The 18,600-nt window shown below is 31.0% G+C and overlaps 1 protein-coding gene across 1 annotated transcript in view; it reads right to left on the reverse strand.

Moving 5' to 3' along the window:
* Positions 1-299: 299 nt before the first annotated feature.
* LOC118184664 (uncharacterized) overlaps positions 300-18,600 on the reverse strand; it is an 83,389-nt gene continuing 65,088 nt past the window's right edge. The window contains exon 4 of the mRNA XM_035354366.2: positions 300-1,260. Within this exon, the coding sequence (XP_035210257.1) occupies positions 1,109-1,260 (152 nt within the window). The 3' untranslated portion in view covers positions 300-1,108. The remainder of the gene's footprint in view (positions 1,261-18,600) is intronic.

The following is an 18,600-nucleotide window of genomic DNA, read 5'->3' on the forward strand; positions in this document are numbered from 1 at the left end:
AAAGTATTAATATATTTTAACTGCAGCAAAAAGAACAACTCCAATAGCTAAATGTTTTCAGCAAATAAACCAGGAAGGCAAAAAAATAGGTTATTGATTTAATGGAGTTATGTAAAATTAAATCCTTCAGAAATTTTCACTTAGCCAGATTCGTTAGTTATTTTAATTATGTTCTCCATGACAGCTGAATACCAAACAATGGAAATATAACTTTTAATACATTAATGTTGATTTGGAATTTTGTTAGCGTACCACAAGTTAACAAATTTCAGTAATAAAGAAATAATGCAGACACAATGTATGAGAGAGCTTTTATTGATAGTTTAGAAACCAAATACACAAAACACAGCAAACACAGCTGATATTTTTCCGATACACCTAGTAATGGAAGAAATTTAGAGCAGTATATACAGTAACAAGAATGACTGACAGTGAAAGAAAATGGTATGTGCAAGTGAACAAAAACATGGTATAAAATTTAAAAATAAAGGGAAAAAAAAAAAAAAAAAAAAAAAAAACCACCTAGAACCACATTAAGTCTTAAAAAATGATTATGAACTGCTTATTCTTCAAACAAGGAATATATGAACATTATAACAAATATTTTTAATACAGTTATTTATGTCAAGATAAACCTATTTTAAGTGTATCGGTTGATGTTTACAAACTGATTACACCACACTAGTGGGAATAGTCTTATGAGACTATGATTAAACTTCACATATAAAACCATGCTCATTTCACTCAGCTGCATTGCTTGGGACATACAATCTGAAAAATGACAGATGATGAACAGCGCATACTTGATAGATGAGATGACATGGGAGATGTTAACTTCAAACAATATTGTGCATATTTTACACCAACAGCTAACGTTAACTTGCAGTTAATACACCTATTAATTTCTTATTGAAAAAACTACTATGATTTATAACACTGATGGGAGACACAATGTCTAAGACTTTACATTAAATAACTATGAGATAATAATCACTTAAAAAAACACTGATCTTTAAAATTTAAATTCACACTTTAGAACAAATAAATGCCAATATTATTTGGTCATTAACAACCCCCCTCCCCAAAAAGCAAAGCACTAAAACATAAGTTAAGCTTCATCATCTTCCTCCTCCTCATCCTCTGCACCATCTTCATCACCTTCAGCTTCTCCATCTTCTCCTTCATCATAATCATCAGGAACAACATCATCCTCATCTTCATCTTCGTACTTTTCTTCAGATTCTCCATTTTCTTTCTCACCTGAAATAACAAAGAGTACAACATAAATATTTTTGAGAGTACCTATAGTATAAGCAGAAAGGTCTATGCATTTTCAATAAAAGCAAAAAATAGACGAAGCAGTACTTGCTAATATAAAATCTTTAATCATTTGCCTTTTACCAATGACTTCATGTAAGATAAAAAATAAGAAGTAAAAACCTGTAGGAAAATATAACAGCATGCTTAAAAAATATTTCCCCCTTCCCTTACAACTGCCAAAATCTTGTTTCAGAAATACTACACAACAAGTTTCTGGCAAAATGTGAAACGAATCAATTACCTTTTTAAAAGTAAATGAACAGAACTGTAAATCAAGGGAAATGTTCAACTTAATAAAAAAAATCTGAAAACTTTTTTTCATACTGATACAAATTCAGCATAAGAGAAACTGATTTTTTAAAAACGCAAAGCACTGTTATGTCTTAAAAAGACAATTATTTCCTTAATTCGAATGGAAACAGTCAAATCTGCTGAATACGATTTAAAAAATCAAATAATTAAAAAATTACCTTAATTAAAGGGGTTGAAACAAAAACAAACCTCAATTACGACAGAAAAAATTAAACCAGCAATGTGCTAAAGGTGATGCACTTCTACCAAAAAACCTCAATAAAGTAGTAGCTTGATGTATACTTGACAATTTATTCATGAACACACAAATTGCAAATAATGATTTAGTTAATTAACCCTAAGAGAGTTTGGAATTTTCAATAAAAAAATTCAAATGGTGCAATACATATATATTCACTTCACAGAAAATTGATTAATAACTTGCCATATTTAAATGATTCAATGTATACCAATGCATGGTAAAAAGAGAATTACTTGGCAACAGGACAAATAAAGCATTCATGAGATTATTAAAATCAAACTAGAGATAGGCTAAAAAAGACAAAGCTTTAATTTTATAAACCTGTTAAAACAGATCTTGAGAATTTTTGAAAAAGCATGAATGAAGTCATAAAATGCACCCATGCTCTGCTTCATGGGGGAGGAATCAAATAATGCTAAATGTGTATAAGCATTAAAGAAAAATATTTCATTAATGCATACAGCTTACTAAAGCAGCACAGCATAAAACATATCTTGTTACAAAGTCGGAATTTTAAGATATAAGGGAATAAATTAGTTTGCATTGTTTTAAAATCTGTATACCAAAAAGAATAGTTTTCTGCATTAATTTTCCAATATACTACATAAAATATTAACATGAAATATTCTGATAATTACGTATTGCATACTGTAGTAACTCTGGTAGAGAGAGAATTGGTACATAACAATAATTAGTTTTAGTTCCAATTATCTGAGTATATACCTCTTTAACACAGCACAGCTTAAAGAGTAGCAGTGCGATGTCATAGCCAGATTCAAGTGCGTGAGATGTCATTGCCAGACTCATGTGAATGTAGTATCATTGCCAGACTCACGTATGATGTCCAGCACACACACCTGAAATTCATTTAAAGGATGTTCAAAATTAGACTTTTATCAGCGAAATTTTTACATTTGGTGTAGGACCTGAAACCAATTTTATCTGGCATTGCACTTAGTATTCAAACGCTCAAGTGTCCCCATCTAAAAATATTCTTGGTAGGACAGTGACAAGAATACTGACTCATCTTTTTAAAAATCAGTTTTTATAAGCCACGAAGCACTTCATAGCACAGGCAGTCTCTGGCAAAACTACTGGCTTGTACCTCTCAGTTCAGTCTACACACCATTGTTCCTCCTTATTTACTAATATAAAATCTGCTTGTGTAAATGCTTGAATCAACTCTTAGACATATTACATTAATTCTTTTTCTCTAGCTTGTTTAAAATAGGTCACTTTTTAAAACCGTAATAATCTGCTAGCTTCTGATGCAAAACATCCAGATATATACATCTAGGCAAAATTTTAGGAGCACATAATTAAAAAGGAATAAAACACAATCCATCTTTTTAGAAGCCAAATTAGGATTGTTAATTTAACTTAAAAAGTGCATATCTACAATATAAATGGATTAATCTGATATCTCAAATAATTTTTCCTCTTTTATGTTCAATTTCATTTAAGTCAAATTATTTGCAAAACTTTTAAAAAACCTCACTATTTCTTTTATATGCTATTACAAATGCATATTATATAAAACTCAACACAGCCTCACTTTTTCTTGCTAATATTTTAATTTCAAAACTGAAAGGAAGTAAATTCATTAAAATAGATGTTGAGCACCAGAAGCAAACCAAATACATTTTTATACCCCTTTTGATGCTGCAAAGTTTTATATTTTGAGATTTTAGGTATGCAATATTATTAAATATATCAGGTCTATTGACAAACTAAAAAATTGCAATACAATACCCAAGCTCCCCTTCAGAAATAATTTACAGAACAGCATACTGTTAAGTACCCAAAAATTTATGTGAATTGAGCGCTTACCCAGCGCAAAAACAGAATTTTACTTCTAAGGGGCTCTATCCAACAGTGAGTCACAAAATGAGCATTTCAGCTACTAAAGAAATTAGCACAAAAATCTCATTCAAATAACTACAGGTATCACTGAAAAAATGTTGAACCAAACATGACAAATGACATCAAAGGTATCTGTATAAGCAAATGAATTTCTCTGTGGAGGACTTTATGAAACTGGAACTGGCTAGTATACATGTTAACAGATAGGTGGGAAAAAAAAAGCTATGTGACTGGCCCAATGGGCAAATCTGAAACCCAAGTTGAATCAACCGTGTTTAGTAATTTTAGCCACACAAAACTGGCTGCTTATTCTCAATGTGCATGAGCATTAAACAGTAATATGTGGTTAGATGAAAATTTAAAACAGAAATAAATGTGACACAGCTCTTAATGGCTATTTGGCTAATTATGACTCGAGATGTTTGCTCTCAATAAGGTGCTTGTTACAAATATCAACAAACTAGGAAAAATTAGCAACACTCGGCTGTTCTGTTCATTATGCTAGTGTGGCACAGCCTCAAGGAACACACCCAATGTAACTACAGCTTCTATTTAATTAGATAAAAAGGATAACGAAATGAGTCTCAGATGAATCTTGCAGCATCTCTATAGGGTTTTCAAGAATTCCTGCATTTGGTTATACGAGGAAAAGTACATCTAATAACCACTATACACAAATTCTTACATGAAAAGTTAAGATCTATTTATTTGTAAACAACCTAATTATCATCTATTTTTCTAAGCTTATAAAATGCTTCTGACCCATCAAAATAAGTTAACACAAGAAATCTTCAGAATAAAAATTATTTACTGCACTTCTTTAGATAGTAATGATTACAAAATTGACCAAGACCATTTCAAATTGCTCAGAATATGGTATCAGTACAGTATTCCACCTGACATATCAGTACATACTTTGATAGGACCATGTTATGAAAATCAAGATGAAAAAATAATTTACATTATGAATTATATAAATACACAAATGAATAGCCATTTACTATACTTCAATGTGTTACATGACATACATAAGACACAAGCAAGGTGCAGCTAAGTTCTTGATAGCATATATTTTCAAAATACTCATTAACTATATAAAAGTAATTATACAACACATAAATTTAATAACAGTTTTACAAACACCAGAAAATTTTTAAAATGATTACAACACCCATCAACAAATTTTACATAACACACATGAATGAATGGATGAATAAATAACATACTCATTTACATGCGTGTTAAAATCCATATACATTAAAACTAATGCAACATTATGAGAATCAAATATTTACATTATGACGATCAGTTTCAAATTCATATAGATAAATATTTTCATAAATGCAAAATATACAAGAATGGCTGTAAACAGCATTATTTGATGTCTTTAACTTCAACAATCAAGCCTGCCATACTATTTTTAATACACTGCAGAAGATTACAAACATATATATTACATAAAACTTGGCTTGCTTTAATTCATCTGTGGAATTCAGAAAGTCGGCTTAGAAAACAATATAACAGTGGGTTGGTAAAATGTGCTGAGCTTTGTGTGAAACCACTTACAAAACAGCATTTCCATAATTCGAAGTCAACAGACAGTAAACAGTTACAAAGTGCTAAATGTAAACCAGAAAAATAATGACACCCCCCCTCACTTCATATCCATAATAGCATTTTTATTAATTTTTACTTTCTTATACTATGTGTAAGATCATTCTATAATGCAAAAGAAAAATTACAGCTTCAAAAAATGCAGCAAAGACAGACGGCAAATGTAAACTTAATTCTTGAATAATTAGATATCCTCTGAAAAGTTTACAACTTCACAAATGCCACACAAAATATTAATTTTAGAGACATAATTAGGAAGGGACACATCCAACCAAAACAATTTATTGTAAAACAATACTTATTCCTGAAGGGTAAAACAATAAAAACAATTTATTGTAAAACAGTACTTATTCCTGAAGGGTAGACAATAACTACCACTTCACCAAAGGCTTTATTTCAAAGTACGTTGATAAAATACTTTTTGACAATTTCATTTTTTAAAACTTTTCCATTATAATAATAATAAACAGGAAGAGTTCCAATAAACATAACTCTCACATATTTGCATATTTTTTTTTTTGTTTCCAAAATATAAACTGATTAATCAAATTCAAAGAAAATAAACATTGGCAAGGGAAAACACTGAACTTCCAGGAATTTCAAAACATTTCAAACATTACAAAATACACGGGCATAATAACAAGAGAACATAATAAAATTAACTCCATTATTTATGAATATAACAATGATCAGTAAAAATTCTAAATGACAAAATGCAAATATTAAGGCAGACAGACATACAGAAAAGTTTTTTTTTTTTTTTTTTGACTTGGCAAACATGAAAGAAACATTTACCTACAATCAGACATTTTGCCTAAAACACAATAAAAAAATGGATTACATGTGTCGATAATGCCAACAGTAACAGCACTAATTCTGAACACATACATATATTTTTTTAATTATAAAAACTCAAAAATTTTATTTTTCAAATGAAATAAAATATTACAAAAATTTTCTAATGTTATTTACTCACTGACACAATACACAAATACAATTCAAATCCTTAAAAAAAAAAAAAAAAAAAAAAAAAAGAAAGAAAGAAACTCAAAGTATTCAAAATGGATTTTTTTAACAAGTAGTGTAGTTACTAAATATAGAATTTAAAATGCTCAACACACATAACTCAAAAATTATTATGCCATTAGAAATAAATCCTATTACAATATATTATTTCCCATGACATGTAATTCAATCATACTTCACATCATCAAAAATCCAGTATTAAAATTAGTAGCACTCTCACTTTTATCATTTTGAGAAATTGGAACATGGGAAAAATTTTATGAAAACACAAAACCAAAAATATTACTGAATCTTAAGGTTATATAACAGGTTTAATAAAGATACAAACACCAACAAGTAATGAAACAAACACAAAAATTAAACATAAAAAATGCTTAAACAGATTTCTTATAAATAGCAGGTGATTAAATGCTGGCAAAATTTTTTATTGTTTTACATAATTAAATATAATGAGCACAGATCATCACATAGAAGATTAAAATAAATTAATATAACTGTAATATACTTAATGGTATAATCAATAAAAATAAAGGAATAGAATGTTTTTGCACATTTCATCAATTGCTGAAATAAATACTTCACACTTATTCATTATAACCTGAATTTATTTACTTTTTATTATTAATGTTACATATAACATAAAACAAGCATTAATACCTTTACATAAACAAATATTAACATCTTAAAATCTAACTAAAGCAGTGGACCCATAAATTTTGCAACAATCTCTAGAAGGCGAAAATCTCAAAAATTACAATTATCCACATCTCTCAATATATAATGTACACGTGTTGGGTAGGCTGTTAGAAAAAGATGGCTAAGTACATCTCCTTAAACATTGGTCCCAGGACATGTACTTCTAGTTAAAACTAAAATGCTTCAAATTAATGTAGAGAATTTTATAAAAATAGTTTGACAGGAAGGGTTCGGCAAAAATAAAATCTGACTGCTATCTCCATGGGGGGAGGCAATTCCAATTCATTATGACTTAACAGTTAATTTCGCCCCGGTCAAATACACATTTAGTAATAATTAAATTAATACTGACTAACTCAGACAACATAAAAGACATCAAACCTAGGAGCTTTTATTTTGTTGCTGTTCTCTAGCTCAAGTAGCTTAAATTTATTCTTTATTCACATATTCCTTTCGTTTACTACTACAAAATCCAGGACACAGAATTTCTGATGCAGAGTATTAAATTTAAGTACCAGACTAAAAGGTTCTTATGAACAGATGTTATAACAAGAAAATGAACCCTTTAGTTCTTCAGTACTATTCCACACTGCTGCTACAAACCAAGATTTGTTTCAAATCAAATGCAAGAATCTAGTACTGTGTATCTGAAAGTGAATTATATAAATAGAATGTATGGAACCTGTCAAACTTTTTCACCACGAATCAAAATTTTATGATATTAAGCCATCTTTTTCCAAACCTCGTACATGTATGCATGTGCTTTAATTTTGATTTCCACCATTACGAGCCACTCCACTTACTAATGCATTCATCATGTAACTTTTTATTTCCTTTATTATCAGTACATATGGTGTACCAGAAAGTATCCTGTTGCGTAAGGCTACAGCAAACAATATATGCATGTATCAATCAATGTGTGAAATTAAACTTTATAGATCCAAGTTTTTTGTCACACAATACAGATGCTCTATGTAAGATACCACTGTCACATGACAAACTATCCAATCTATAGTCTGAAGAAGCAAAATGTCAATGTAATTCTCATTCTCTTCTACAAATCTGCTACACTCACTTCATTTTAAAAAGGTTTACATTACACTAATTTTAGCCACAAGCACCAATTCGACTCTGATGATCCAAAAATCCAAATTACCCATGTCATCCTTTTAATGTCACCAAGTATGCTTAATCACTTGCGCTAACGATGCACGTCGATATGCTTTTGTCTCAAACCGAGCGCAAAAATGAAAATAATGTGGTACACACGTTGTTAACGAGATTGTTAATTTCTCGAGTTACAGCTCTGGATTGCACTCGCAGATGCAGAGTAAAGGAGACACTTTACAGCTTGTTATATTGACCGTGAAGTTTAGTCGTAGCGCAAGTGGTTAAAATGAGTGGACAGTACTATAGATAGAATGTGCACAACACAACAAAATAATACTTCGCATACAGCATCTGTAATTTGAGACAAATTTCGATAAGGTTAATTTGATACATCATATATACATACATGCCAATTAAATTTCTTGCTATAATCATTTGTAACAGAATGAATCTTTATGACAATAAAAATACAATGGCACCCAGAGTGGGGGGGGGAAAGAACCACTTGGCTTAAAAGCAAGCAGTCCTCAGTCCTTTAATTATATCTAAACCCGACAGAAACTAGAATACACTTTAAGAAGAGTGGGAAGGCACCCACCCTATCATGGTAAAACCACACGCGGCGACTCACATTTTGTTACACAGAATACAGTAAGTATGGTAGCATCTGTTCCAAAAAGTTGAGATAATTTGTTGGTGTCATAAGGGATAATAATTATTTAAGTGTAGAATAACATGTTAAGCATTAAGCTATGCGTTTACTGCTAAAACCTGTGATGGTGACTCCACTGAATTCCTCTCTTCTGTCTGATACAAGATACCCAAAAGAAGCAATTATAAGATTCCTTAAATACTGATTTAGAGACTTGCAATTATAAAACTTCTTAAAATAACATGTATCATTTTATGAAAATAATTCTAACACTGAAAGTTTTGTATATGACCCTTCCACCCCAAAATATCAAGTTTTTTTCGACATGATCCTTGCAAAACAAAAATATTTAGAATTTTAAACATTTGTTTCCAAATTTATCAAGATATGCACAAAAGAATTTACTGACTTGGGTGTGGCCAGCTTTTTTGACATTTGCATATTGTCTAGTAGTTTCTTCAAAACAAATTTTTTCTAACATTCAGAAGGTGAACATGCCTACCAAAAAAGCCACTTACTTTTGTACATACAGTAATCAATTATACATATATATATATATATATATATATATATATATGCCATGGGATACAAGTTTCTTTTTTTGACTTTTATCTATCATTCTGCATTCAACAACATGATGCTGCTGAATTTCAACATTTTGTTGCAGTCTACAAAAACCAAAATATCTTCATACCTCTAGTTTTATAAATATATTGTGTAAAAAGCCTGATAATTATTAAGATAGTATTTAAATTGCTGGAAGGGATTCAAGATAGAAATAAAATAAAATCATTAAATTCCTTGATGTAGTTATTTCCATTAATTATTGCATTAAAACCCTGCACCTTGGATAAGGCTCTTTTCAGTTCACACCCCTCCCAGCTTATTTTTAATTTTGTGTGTGGGGGATGTTGCAAAGTAAAAGCCAGTGCTACCAAAAATAGTGGCCATGAGTGTTACTTACTTTTTTCTTTCATCAAATCCTACTTAAATATCAAAGACCTGTGGAGAACTTACAAGCCATTTCTTCCTTGCATTCACAGTACTGCTGTACATTAAAGTAATTAATATTGTTCAATGAAGCATATTTTCAGAATGCCAACAAGAATACAAAATAGAGAATTTAGACATGAACTTTAATAATTTCAAATTGAATCAAATTTGGCTGAACTGACACAGATCAGAATATATATACTAAAATAATAAAATAACAATTTTGAAAAATGAAGGAATAACAAATAATTGCAAAGCCCTGTCAACACACAAACAGCTATGTAGTACATGATTACACTGGTAGTAATGACTTACAAAAATTTTGAATAATGTGAAAGAAACTTCTGGCTTCTTAACTTTTAATTTATTAATACGGTACACTGAACACATGCAAAGCTTTTTCAGAAGTTTCATTCACTATAAATTCTTTCAGCTTTATTTTTCATACCTGCTCATGTATTTTTGTAAGTAAATAAATTTTCTTTAAAAGGGTGTCAAAACGTCCCTGGTCCTAAACAATAAATGCTTTTTTTAAGCAGTGCTGCCAACAAAATATTTAAAGTCTGCAACTGAACCAGACCTTAAAAAACGAGGCATGGTATGGCTTTAATAAAAAGTACACATTACACTAAAAATTTCCTAGAATTTTCTACCCAGTAATATTAACACTCTCCTCAAAATGTCTAAGACAAATACCATAATGCTTTGTGAATAGCTGCCATACAGTGCTCCATTAAAATCTGTGTTGCTCCCATTGAATGCTGAAGAAGTTATTAATTATCTTTGTTTTATTTATTAGACTTAATGCCTATTTCCCACATATGCTGAAACCGTACCCGAGTCTTGATGAAATAAATTCTAACATAAGGAGATACTTTTCCATTATACACCTGCCCCACATTTTTTTGAGGGGAGGGTTAATTTTAAACAATTTCTACTTATAAGATGGTTTACAGATTGCAAGCACACACTGCATGGAAGGTACATAAAGGAAAAGTACCATTAAAGCTTTATCAGAATAACAAATCAGTTATCCTTATTTCAGACAACACTTAATGGCACACAAATGCCATTTTCAAAATCTTTATATTTAGAGATTTCTATCAATTTTCTCAATGCTTCACAAAGCAGTCGGCTTAAGTTAATAATAATTTATTATGATAATAAACGCCTATTTTATTTAGTACCAAAGTGAAATTAAGAAACAGAAACCTCCTTCATGTAATGGGAGGGAAAAAAAATACTGTGCATGTGTGAAGCATATGCTATTCTTTGAAACAAAGTCTTTCTCCCTTTCTGTGGGGAGGGGATGCCTGGTAGTTGGGAGGTGCATCAATATTTTTACACAGACAACCCATATATGCTTTGCTACAAACCACTTGTCCCAAATTCTCAAAATGGGCATTTTCATAACTTTCCCATGTGTAACATGAATGCCAGCCTGTTTCTTTAAGAAAAGCCCTCTGATTTAAATACAGCCTAATGCCTTTCTTTTCACACTAAAACACAAGACATTATGCAAAAAGAAAAGCAAAGTTTATGTTATTTGCTGCGCATGTTTCATTTTGTTTTTTCAAATCAGACTGACATATTTATTAAGGTACAGTAATAAATGAAATGCTTTTTATTTACAGTTCTCAATGCCACATTTAAGGCTGGAAACCAGTGAACTAACTGGAATTTCTAGCCAACTCAATGCCCAACTATATGAGATTATGAAATTTCATTTAACACAAACTAATTTCATACCACTTAAATATTTACAACAGCAAAATCTGTTTGAATAAGGAATACAGTCAAAAGTTGTTAATTCGGACCTCAAAACTAAAAACTTTCTGCGCATGCGGCGCGTTGACACATGCGCATAGGCGTTTACGCGTGCGCGTAAGACCTTTTACGACTGCGCATATGAGTGTGCGCAAGTCCAGAATACGTTTTCGCGTGTGCGTTTTATGTATAATGGACATATAAGCTAAAATTATCTAATTATCTATTTCAGTTAATGTTGATGATTGTGTTGTTCCTTAATTTTCGAATTGGATCCGGCTTATTATTTTTTGCAGACTGTAAGAGCAATTTTATAAAAGTAAGCTTAAACTTTTGATTATATCAAATAGAATTTCCGATATATATTTGTTAATATGTAAAGGATCTAAAGCAAAAGTATGTTTTGAAATCCGAAATCTGTTTATCAATTTCACGCTGCTCGGCAATGGGGGGGGGCGCCGTCACAGGCTCGTAATGAATTGGAAGTTGATCTGTCAGCACTATCCTTATCTTCAGCGCAGATGTTTTTATTTTATTTGGCTTATAATTCCTTACCAAATGTAGTATTTCATCTCGATATGCTCCGTCTTTGATATGATTTAAAACAAGTTCCTCCTCATTATAATTCGCTTCCGATAGTGAAGAAAGTGACAGAGGTTATTGAAAACGAAAAAATGTCGATTGACAAATTAGTCTGTGTTCTCAACACAGCAATTATAGGACTTGAACAGCGGAACTTTGTAACTGAACAAGAAATTATGTCTGTTTAGTAGAATTAAAGAGAAAGTATTATCACATGAAACGAAGCAAAACTTAAACAACTTACATTGAAAGAAATGTTTAATAAAGTAAACAAATAAATATTAAGCTTTTTCTTTTTGCAAATTTTGATACCCTTTAGATCATAATTGTTCTTTATTTCATAAATTACGGTTTCATATTTTTAATTTTAGAATTTCTGCATGCCGTCTTACAAGATTTAAACTGATGATCTATAATCCGGAATCGCCGAAGTCCCGACGAGTCCGGATTAACGACTTTTGACTGTAATACAAAAAAATTGTAATTTAATGGAAGTGATAATTAAAATCTGCTTCATAAAGCAAAAAAATTTTAAGACACTATTAAAAGTGACTACCTTTATACTGATGCATATCATAGCTGCTAACCTTGAAATATATATATTGTATAGCTTTTACTTGATTAATAGTAACTTTTACATTTACAATTTAAATTACAGCATGTCCATAGCTGTTTAGCTAGTTTTATTTTTATTGTACATTTGCCTATATAGGCTTTCTTGGAAAGCTTTTTCTGTTAAATAGTTAAGTCTTACATTTGCAATTTATATTACCGCGCATCGGGAAAAGGAGCGATCTAATTGAGACTTGCTAAACTTTTTTAGATTATTGAGCTGGATTATTCTATTAGTGAAATTACGTTTATTGTCTCAATTATTATCGTTTGACGAAACACGCTGTAGGTATTAACTTGATTCGAGTTTTGAGCTGCTTTTCCCTTGATAAACACGGCTCAAACCTTGAGTTGAGCTATTTACCATTTATTGCAATTTTTTTTTTACATATTTACTTTATATTTGTAATGTATTTAATATTTATCACCTATTTTTTGATTCTGAAGTCATCTTAATTTGTAATTTTTACATTTAGTTTTTACGAGATAGCTTTTATTACTTTTATTATTTCTAATTGTGACATGATTTTACATTTTTTCTAAGGAACTATAATGTTAAATGTATTTTTTTAGCATTAGCTTTTTAACATTCCTCTTGCCTATTAAATTAAAAATTTTGCAGCTCAATAAGAAAAATTCTTGACCACTAAGGTCTCTCCCAATTCATATTGTCTTGCTACTTTCGTGTATACATTAAATGCTGTATGATCTTAAATTCACTTAGTGCAAAATCAAGTTACTCAACTAATTTCTGATCAATGGCAATGTGTACTTGCTTTTAATTTAATTTCTTTTTACAATTGAAATTTTGTTAATCATGATTTAATTCAAGTCCCTGTTAAACATTTTTAACAATTTACACTCAAGTTACTTTAAAACAATTTTTGGAATTAAACTTACTAACTACGGATTCTCTTTTTAGATAATTCTACTAAAATCAATCTTAGGAGATAATATAATCAATACAGTCAAAAGTCATTAATCCGGACTCGTCGGGACTTCGCTGATTCTGGATTATAGATCATCAGTTTAAATCTGGTAAGATTGCATGCAGAAATTATAAATATGGCATATTTCACTAACAGAATAAATGCAATTCAAATTTTAGCTAAGCAAAACTTCGCTTTTTGTTGACATAGTATCAAATTATTTAAAGTAAATAACTGAAATTTTTTTTAATGTATAAAAATAACAAAATTGGGCCCAATCATGTCTGTATCTATTAATAGATCTCGAAACAATATGCCATAGTATCTTAAAAGATAAAATTAAAAATGAAATGACAATTTATGAAAGATTTTAAAAAAGCAAAGTATTTTTCTATACTACTTTGCTGTACTCCCAATGTGAGCCACCAGGAGGAAATTTTTGTTTGCATAAAATATGTTACTTTGAAAAACAATGAATTTGGTGTTGAAGAATGTTTCACCAACTTTATACTGAAAACTTTTAAAAAATTATGGTTTAAATACCTAAAGTACGTGAAGACAAGGATACAACAATGGTTCAAATACAAAGAGTGAACACCAATGTGTACAAAAAAAAAAAAAAAAAAAAAAAAAAAAAAGATTTTAGACATTAAAAATGCACAAGCAATATTTGTCCTCTGCTGTAGCCACACTTTGAATTTTGTCATAAAAGCACACTGTGAAATCCAATATTTTTGCTTAACTGTTAAAGAGCTATATAATTTCCCCCACCTCAAACAATTGGTGGTTTGTTTTGAAAAGTAACATTTCAAATTTAACGTTAAAATCTTTGTCAGATACCACAGGATCTAGCAGAACTGATGCAAAAACCCATCTAAGATTCCTGATACTTTTTATGACATTTTTGTTTGGAAATACCTATGAAAACACTACAAAATATCTGGCTACTACTCTAGTTAAAGAAATTTAAAATTACGAGCTTGTATGAGTGTCGTGATACAAGGTACTAAGTAAAGTTGATGTTGATAACAAGATTCTGCAAACTAAAAAATTCAGTATTTCACAGGCTTGCGAATGTTTCACCGTTTGAGTCCGCCGTGCGCTTCACTTGCGTATGCCAAAAATACGGCGCAGCGTGACAGCGCTTTTCTTGTTTTGTATCGAGAATGCAAAGACGCTACATAACACTTGGTAAAAAAATGAAAACAATTTCCAATTCCTATAAAACAACTGCTCTCAATAATTGCGTTAAGTATACTAACCAACACCAATGTCTTTGCATTCTCAATACAAAACAAGAGAAGTGCTATCGCGCTGCACCGTATTTTTGGCATATGACAAGTGAAGTGCGACAGCGCTTCACCGTACTCACAAACGTTTAAACCTGAGCACCTTTTTAAAGGAATATCGATAAAGGCTTCAGTAACATTCTCATACATAGCATAGAATTAGCAGCTTGCTAGGAAGCAGATGCAAAATTAAAATGTCTAGGCCAAGGAAAAACAACTCCGAAAGCAAGGACTAGCCATTTGAAAACGAAGATTTAATTCATCTGTAAATGAAAGATTTCAGCTGCTATCCACTCATTCTGATGTTATCAATTTTTTTTATTGGGGATTTTCGAAAGTATTCTGATTAAGATCAATTTAATTTTTGTAAAAAACATTTAACTGACTTAAGAAACTTTAACTGGCATATATCGAAAAGAAAAAGGATGCAAATCAATTTTTTTTTATTGTGGATTTTGGAAAGTATTCTGATTAAGATCAATTTAATTTTTGTAAAAAACTTTTAACTGACTTAAGAAAGTTTAACTGGCATACATCAAAAAGAAAAAGGACGCAGACTGAATAAAACTTTTACATGAATTACAATATCTGCAAAATTGTGACGTAACCTTTTATGGATATTACGATACTAAGTTCTGTAGACAAAGATCAAGAGATCATTTTCTAGTTTTTTTATGGATTACTTGTGATCCAGAATGAGTCGGCAGTGGTTAGATATCATGCTATCATTCTAGAGTTCGACTTTACAAAGCAACTAAAATCTTGTTAATGAACTTGCCAAAAGTAAATCTAGAAAAGTTCAATTTCTGTAAGTCATTTCCTTTGTTTTCCATCATGCATATCTATCTAGAAACATGGATGGAATTATGTTTCATAACTTTAACACTGTTTTCTGTTTTGTCCCTCATGTTTCGTTGACCAAAAAAATTTCAATAATATTTTTATATGGGTTGTTATAATTTTGCTTCTTATAAAAAAATACATACCTAAGTCTAAAGAACTAGCAAGTCTATACAGTTTGTCATAAATTTCAATGTTTGAGCTGTGGAGGAGTAGATGATAATTTTATTGTGTGTGTGATTCCAATGCCAACTAGTCTCTTCATATGCAATTCTTAATGAATAATTTTATGTATGGGGGCAGATCCAATGTTAAGTTTCTTCTGTAGTATTCTGTAGGTGCAGCGGCTATCACAAATTAACATTTACCATATGGCAGCAGCCACATTGAAAACAACAGACGACAACGGCCTTCCCGTGTCTACATCCTGAACAAAGTTGCAACTTACGTGACATTCTGTAAAACATCTGAGTACAGTAGCACGAGATGAAACCTTCATTTCCAAATGCAAACTGTAGATGTTGAACGCATTCTTTATTTAATCCCACTTTACAGCAAAATAATGGTCTCGTGTCTACTCCATTTTTCCTTCTGTCTAAAATTTATTTTAGGCTGAAGTACTTGGAATCGACCAATAAAAAAATCATATGCTACACTAAAATAGTTGTTTCTATACCTGACCGTTAATTTTTTATTGCCACTTGTTGTCTGGGGGTATCTCAAAAATTTCAGAATGACCTATGCATTGTACAATTGTTTGTAAGTGGCGGATTTCCCCTGCCTCATATTTGGAAGCATAATTTTGTTCGTAGATTTGCCACGGAAAACAAAATGTGCCAACTTCGCTAACAAAATGTCCAGATTTAAGAACATTGGTCCTATACCCACTGTGCGATAATGAAAAATCTTATCAACGCTACACATTCATTACAAGTACATAACACGTCCCTAAAGAAAAGAAACAAGGAAAGTCATATGCAATCTTTGAAAAATATGCAATTCACATGGGCATTACTAGGATTTAAGATCAAAGAAATTAAAATTGAGCTCAAAATCTTTTGAGCTTTCCATCATATATACTTGATTCACCCACACCTTTGCATCACATATACTTAATCAGCATTACCTGCTTATATAGTAAAAATGCACCTACAAATTTTTGCAATTACCATAATTCCCAGAAAAAAGGCTGCATCAGGGTAAACGTCACACTGAAGAAAAACAGCCGGAGGGTGGGGGGAAGGAGGAGGACTCAAATTTTGTAGAAATGTCACAATAAATTAAATTGCATGCAACATTATAGACACAAAATCTTGATTTATGCCCCGATATATGACGAATCAGTTAAGAAATGCATCAAATACAATCATACCTGAGAAATAAAATTGTAGATAAGAAATTTTGAAAATATACTTATGTTCACGTATATATTTACCCACTAAAGAAGTCCATATTTCTAACACTCGTACTATATAACAAAAAATATTGCAACGAGATATTAAACTTGGATGACAGAAGGAAATTTTAATTACAAAAATAATTAAAGCAAACTGTACATCATATGAAGCCATCAAAATCTGATTCTTCACTATCTGAATTAAAATGATTTAATGAATTTGATTATTTATTATTTGAAATCCTGATCCAATAGTCCAAATCTTCCAGATTGTCACATTCATCCTCTTGGCTTAGTGTTTACATGAGCATATAATTTCAGCTTCTTCGAACCCTGCTGTTATTAACGATGTTTTCACGGATTTCCACACACTTTCACCCCACTTAAGAACTTCTTCATAACATTCTCTACGCATTTTGTCGCTTTTGGTATACATATGCAATCCTTCACTCATCCAACACTCCCGCCTTCAGATCTGAAGCATTCATTGACTGATAAATCTAATAGTTATAAGATTTTTTTTTTTTTTTTTGCCAAACCACCAGGAATTAATGCTAATGTCATAGATAGTTCGTTTCCACTGACTCAAGTAAATGAGAATGCATGGAATCCATTATCAACAACCCTTTCGGTTAGAAAAAGATCTCTTATGACACTGCCAAATTTTTTATAGCCACCCATGAATGATTGTTTCGCAGATCCATCCATTCTCATTTGTACAAATAATTATGTCATTAGGAAAATCTACCTTCGGAATAGTTTTTCTTTTAAAAATGATCATCAGCTTTAGCTTGTCACCGTTTACGGCACAAGCTCACACACACATAAATGACGTTCTTTCAAGCCCTGTCGTAAGCACGGATATGGTTTTTACACCAGTCTCATCAGCAGTTCTGCTTGCAGAATATTCAAAAGCTAACAGTGTTTCATCCATATTTATTATCTGTGATGGAGGAAGTTTTTGTCTATCAATAATATATGTCAGATATTGTAGAAAAGATTTATTTTATCCTGCCAGTCCACTGGTAATTGTTGCCTGACTGATGTTCTAGGTTGCAAAGAAATATTTCTCTTGTCATAAATCTGCTACACTAGCAAGGCCCTCTTTTGAAATCATTTTTGTTCCATTTCGTTCGCCATAAATTTTGCTTGTAAGAGAATTTTTACAGTTGAAATTGCAATTCGCTTTCCTCTTTGCTCCGTTATCCAGTTTGCGAGGTCATCCTACAGATTTGGGCACCTTACAGTACCATTTTTTTTGGCTCGTTTCTGTTGTGGGATATTTTTCTTTTTCAGTTCTCCAATGTCGAATGAATCGCTCATCCACTTCAAACTTTCAAGCTCCTGCTCTATTTCCA

Source organism: Stegodyphus dumicola, chromosome X1, assembly GCF_044657685.1.
Source record: "Stegodyphus dumicola isolate Sdum_Otavi_A_Nest chromosome X1, ASM4465768v1".
NCBI classification, from domain to species: domain Eukaryota; kingdom Metazoa; phylum Arthropoda; class Arachnida; order Araneae; family Eresidae; genus Stegodyphus; species Stegodyphus dumicola.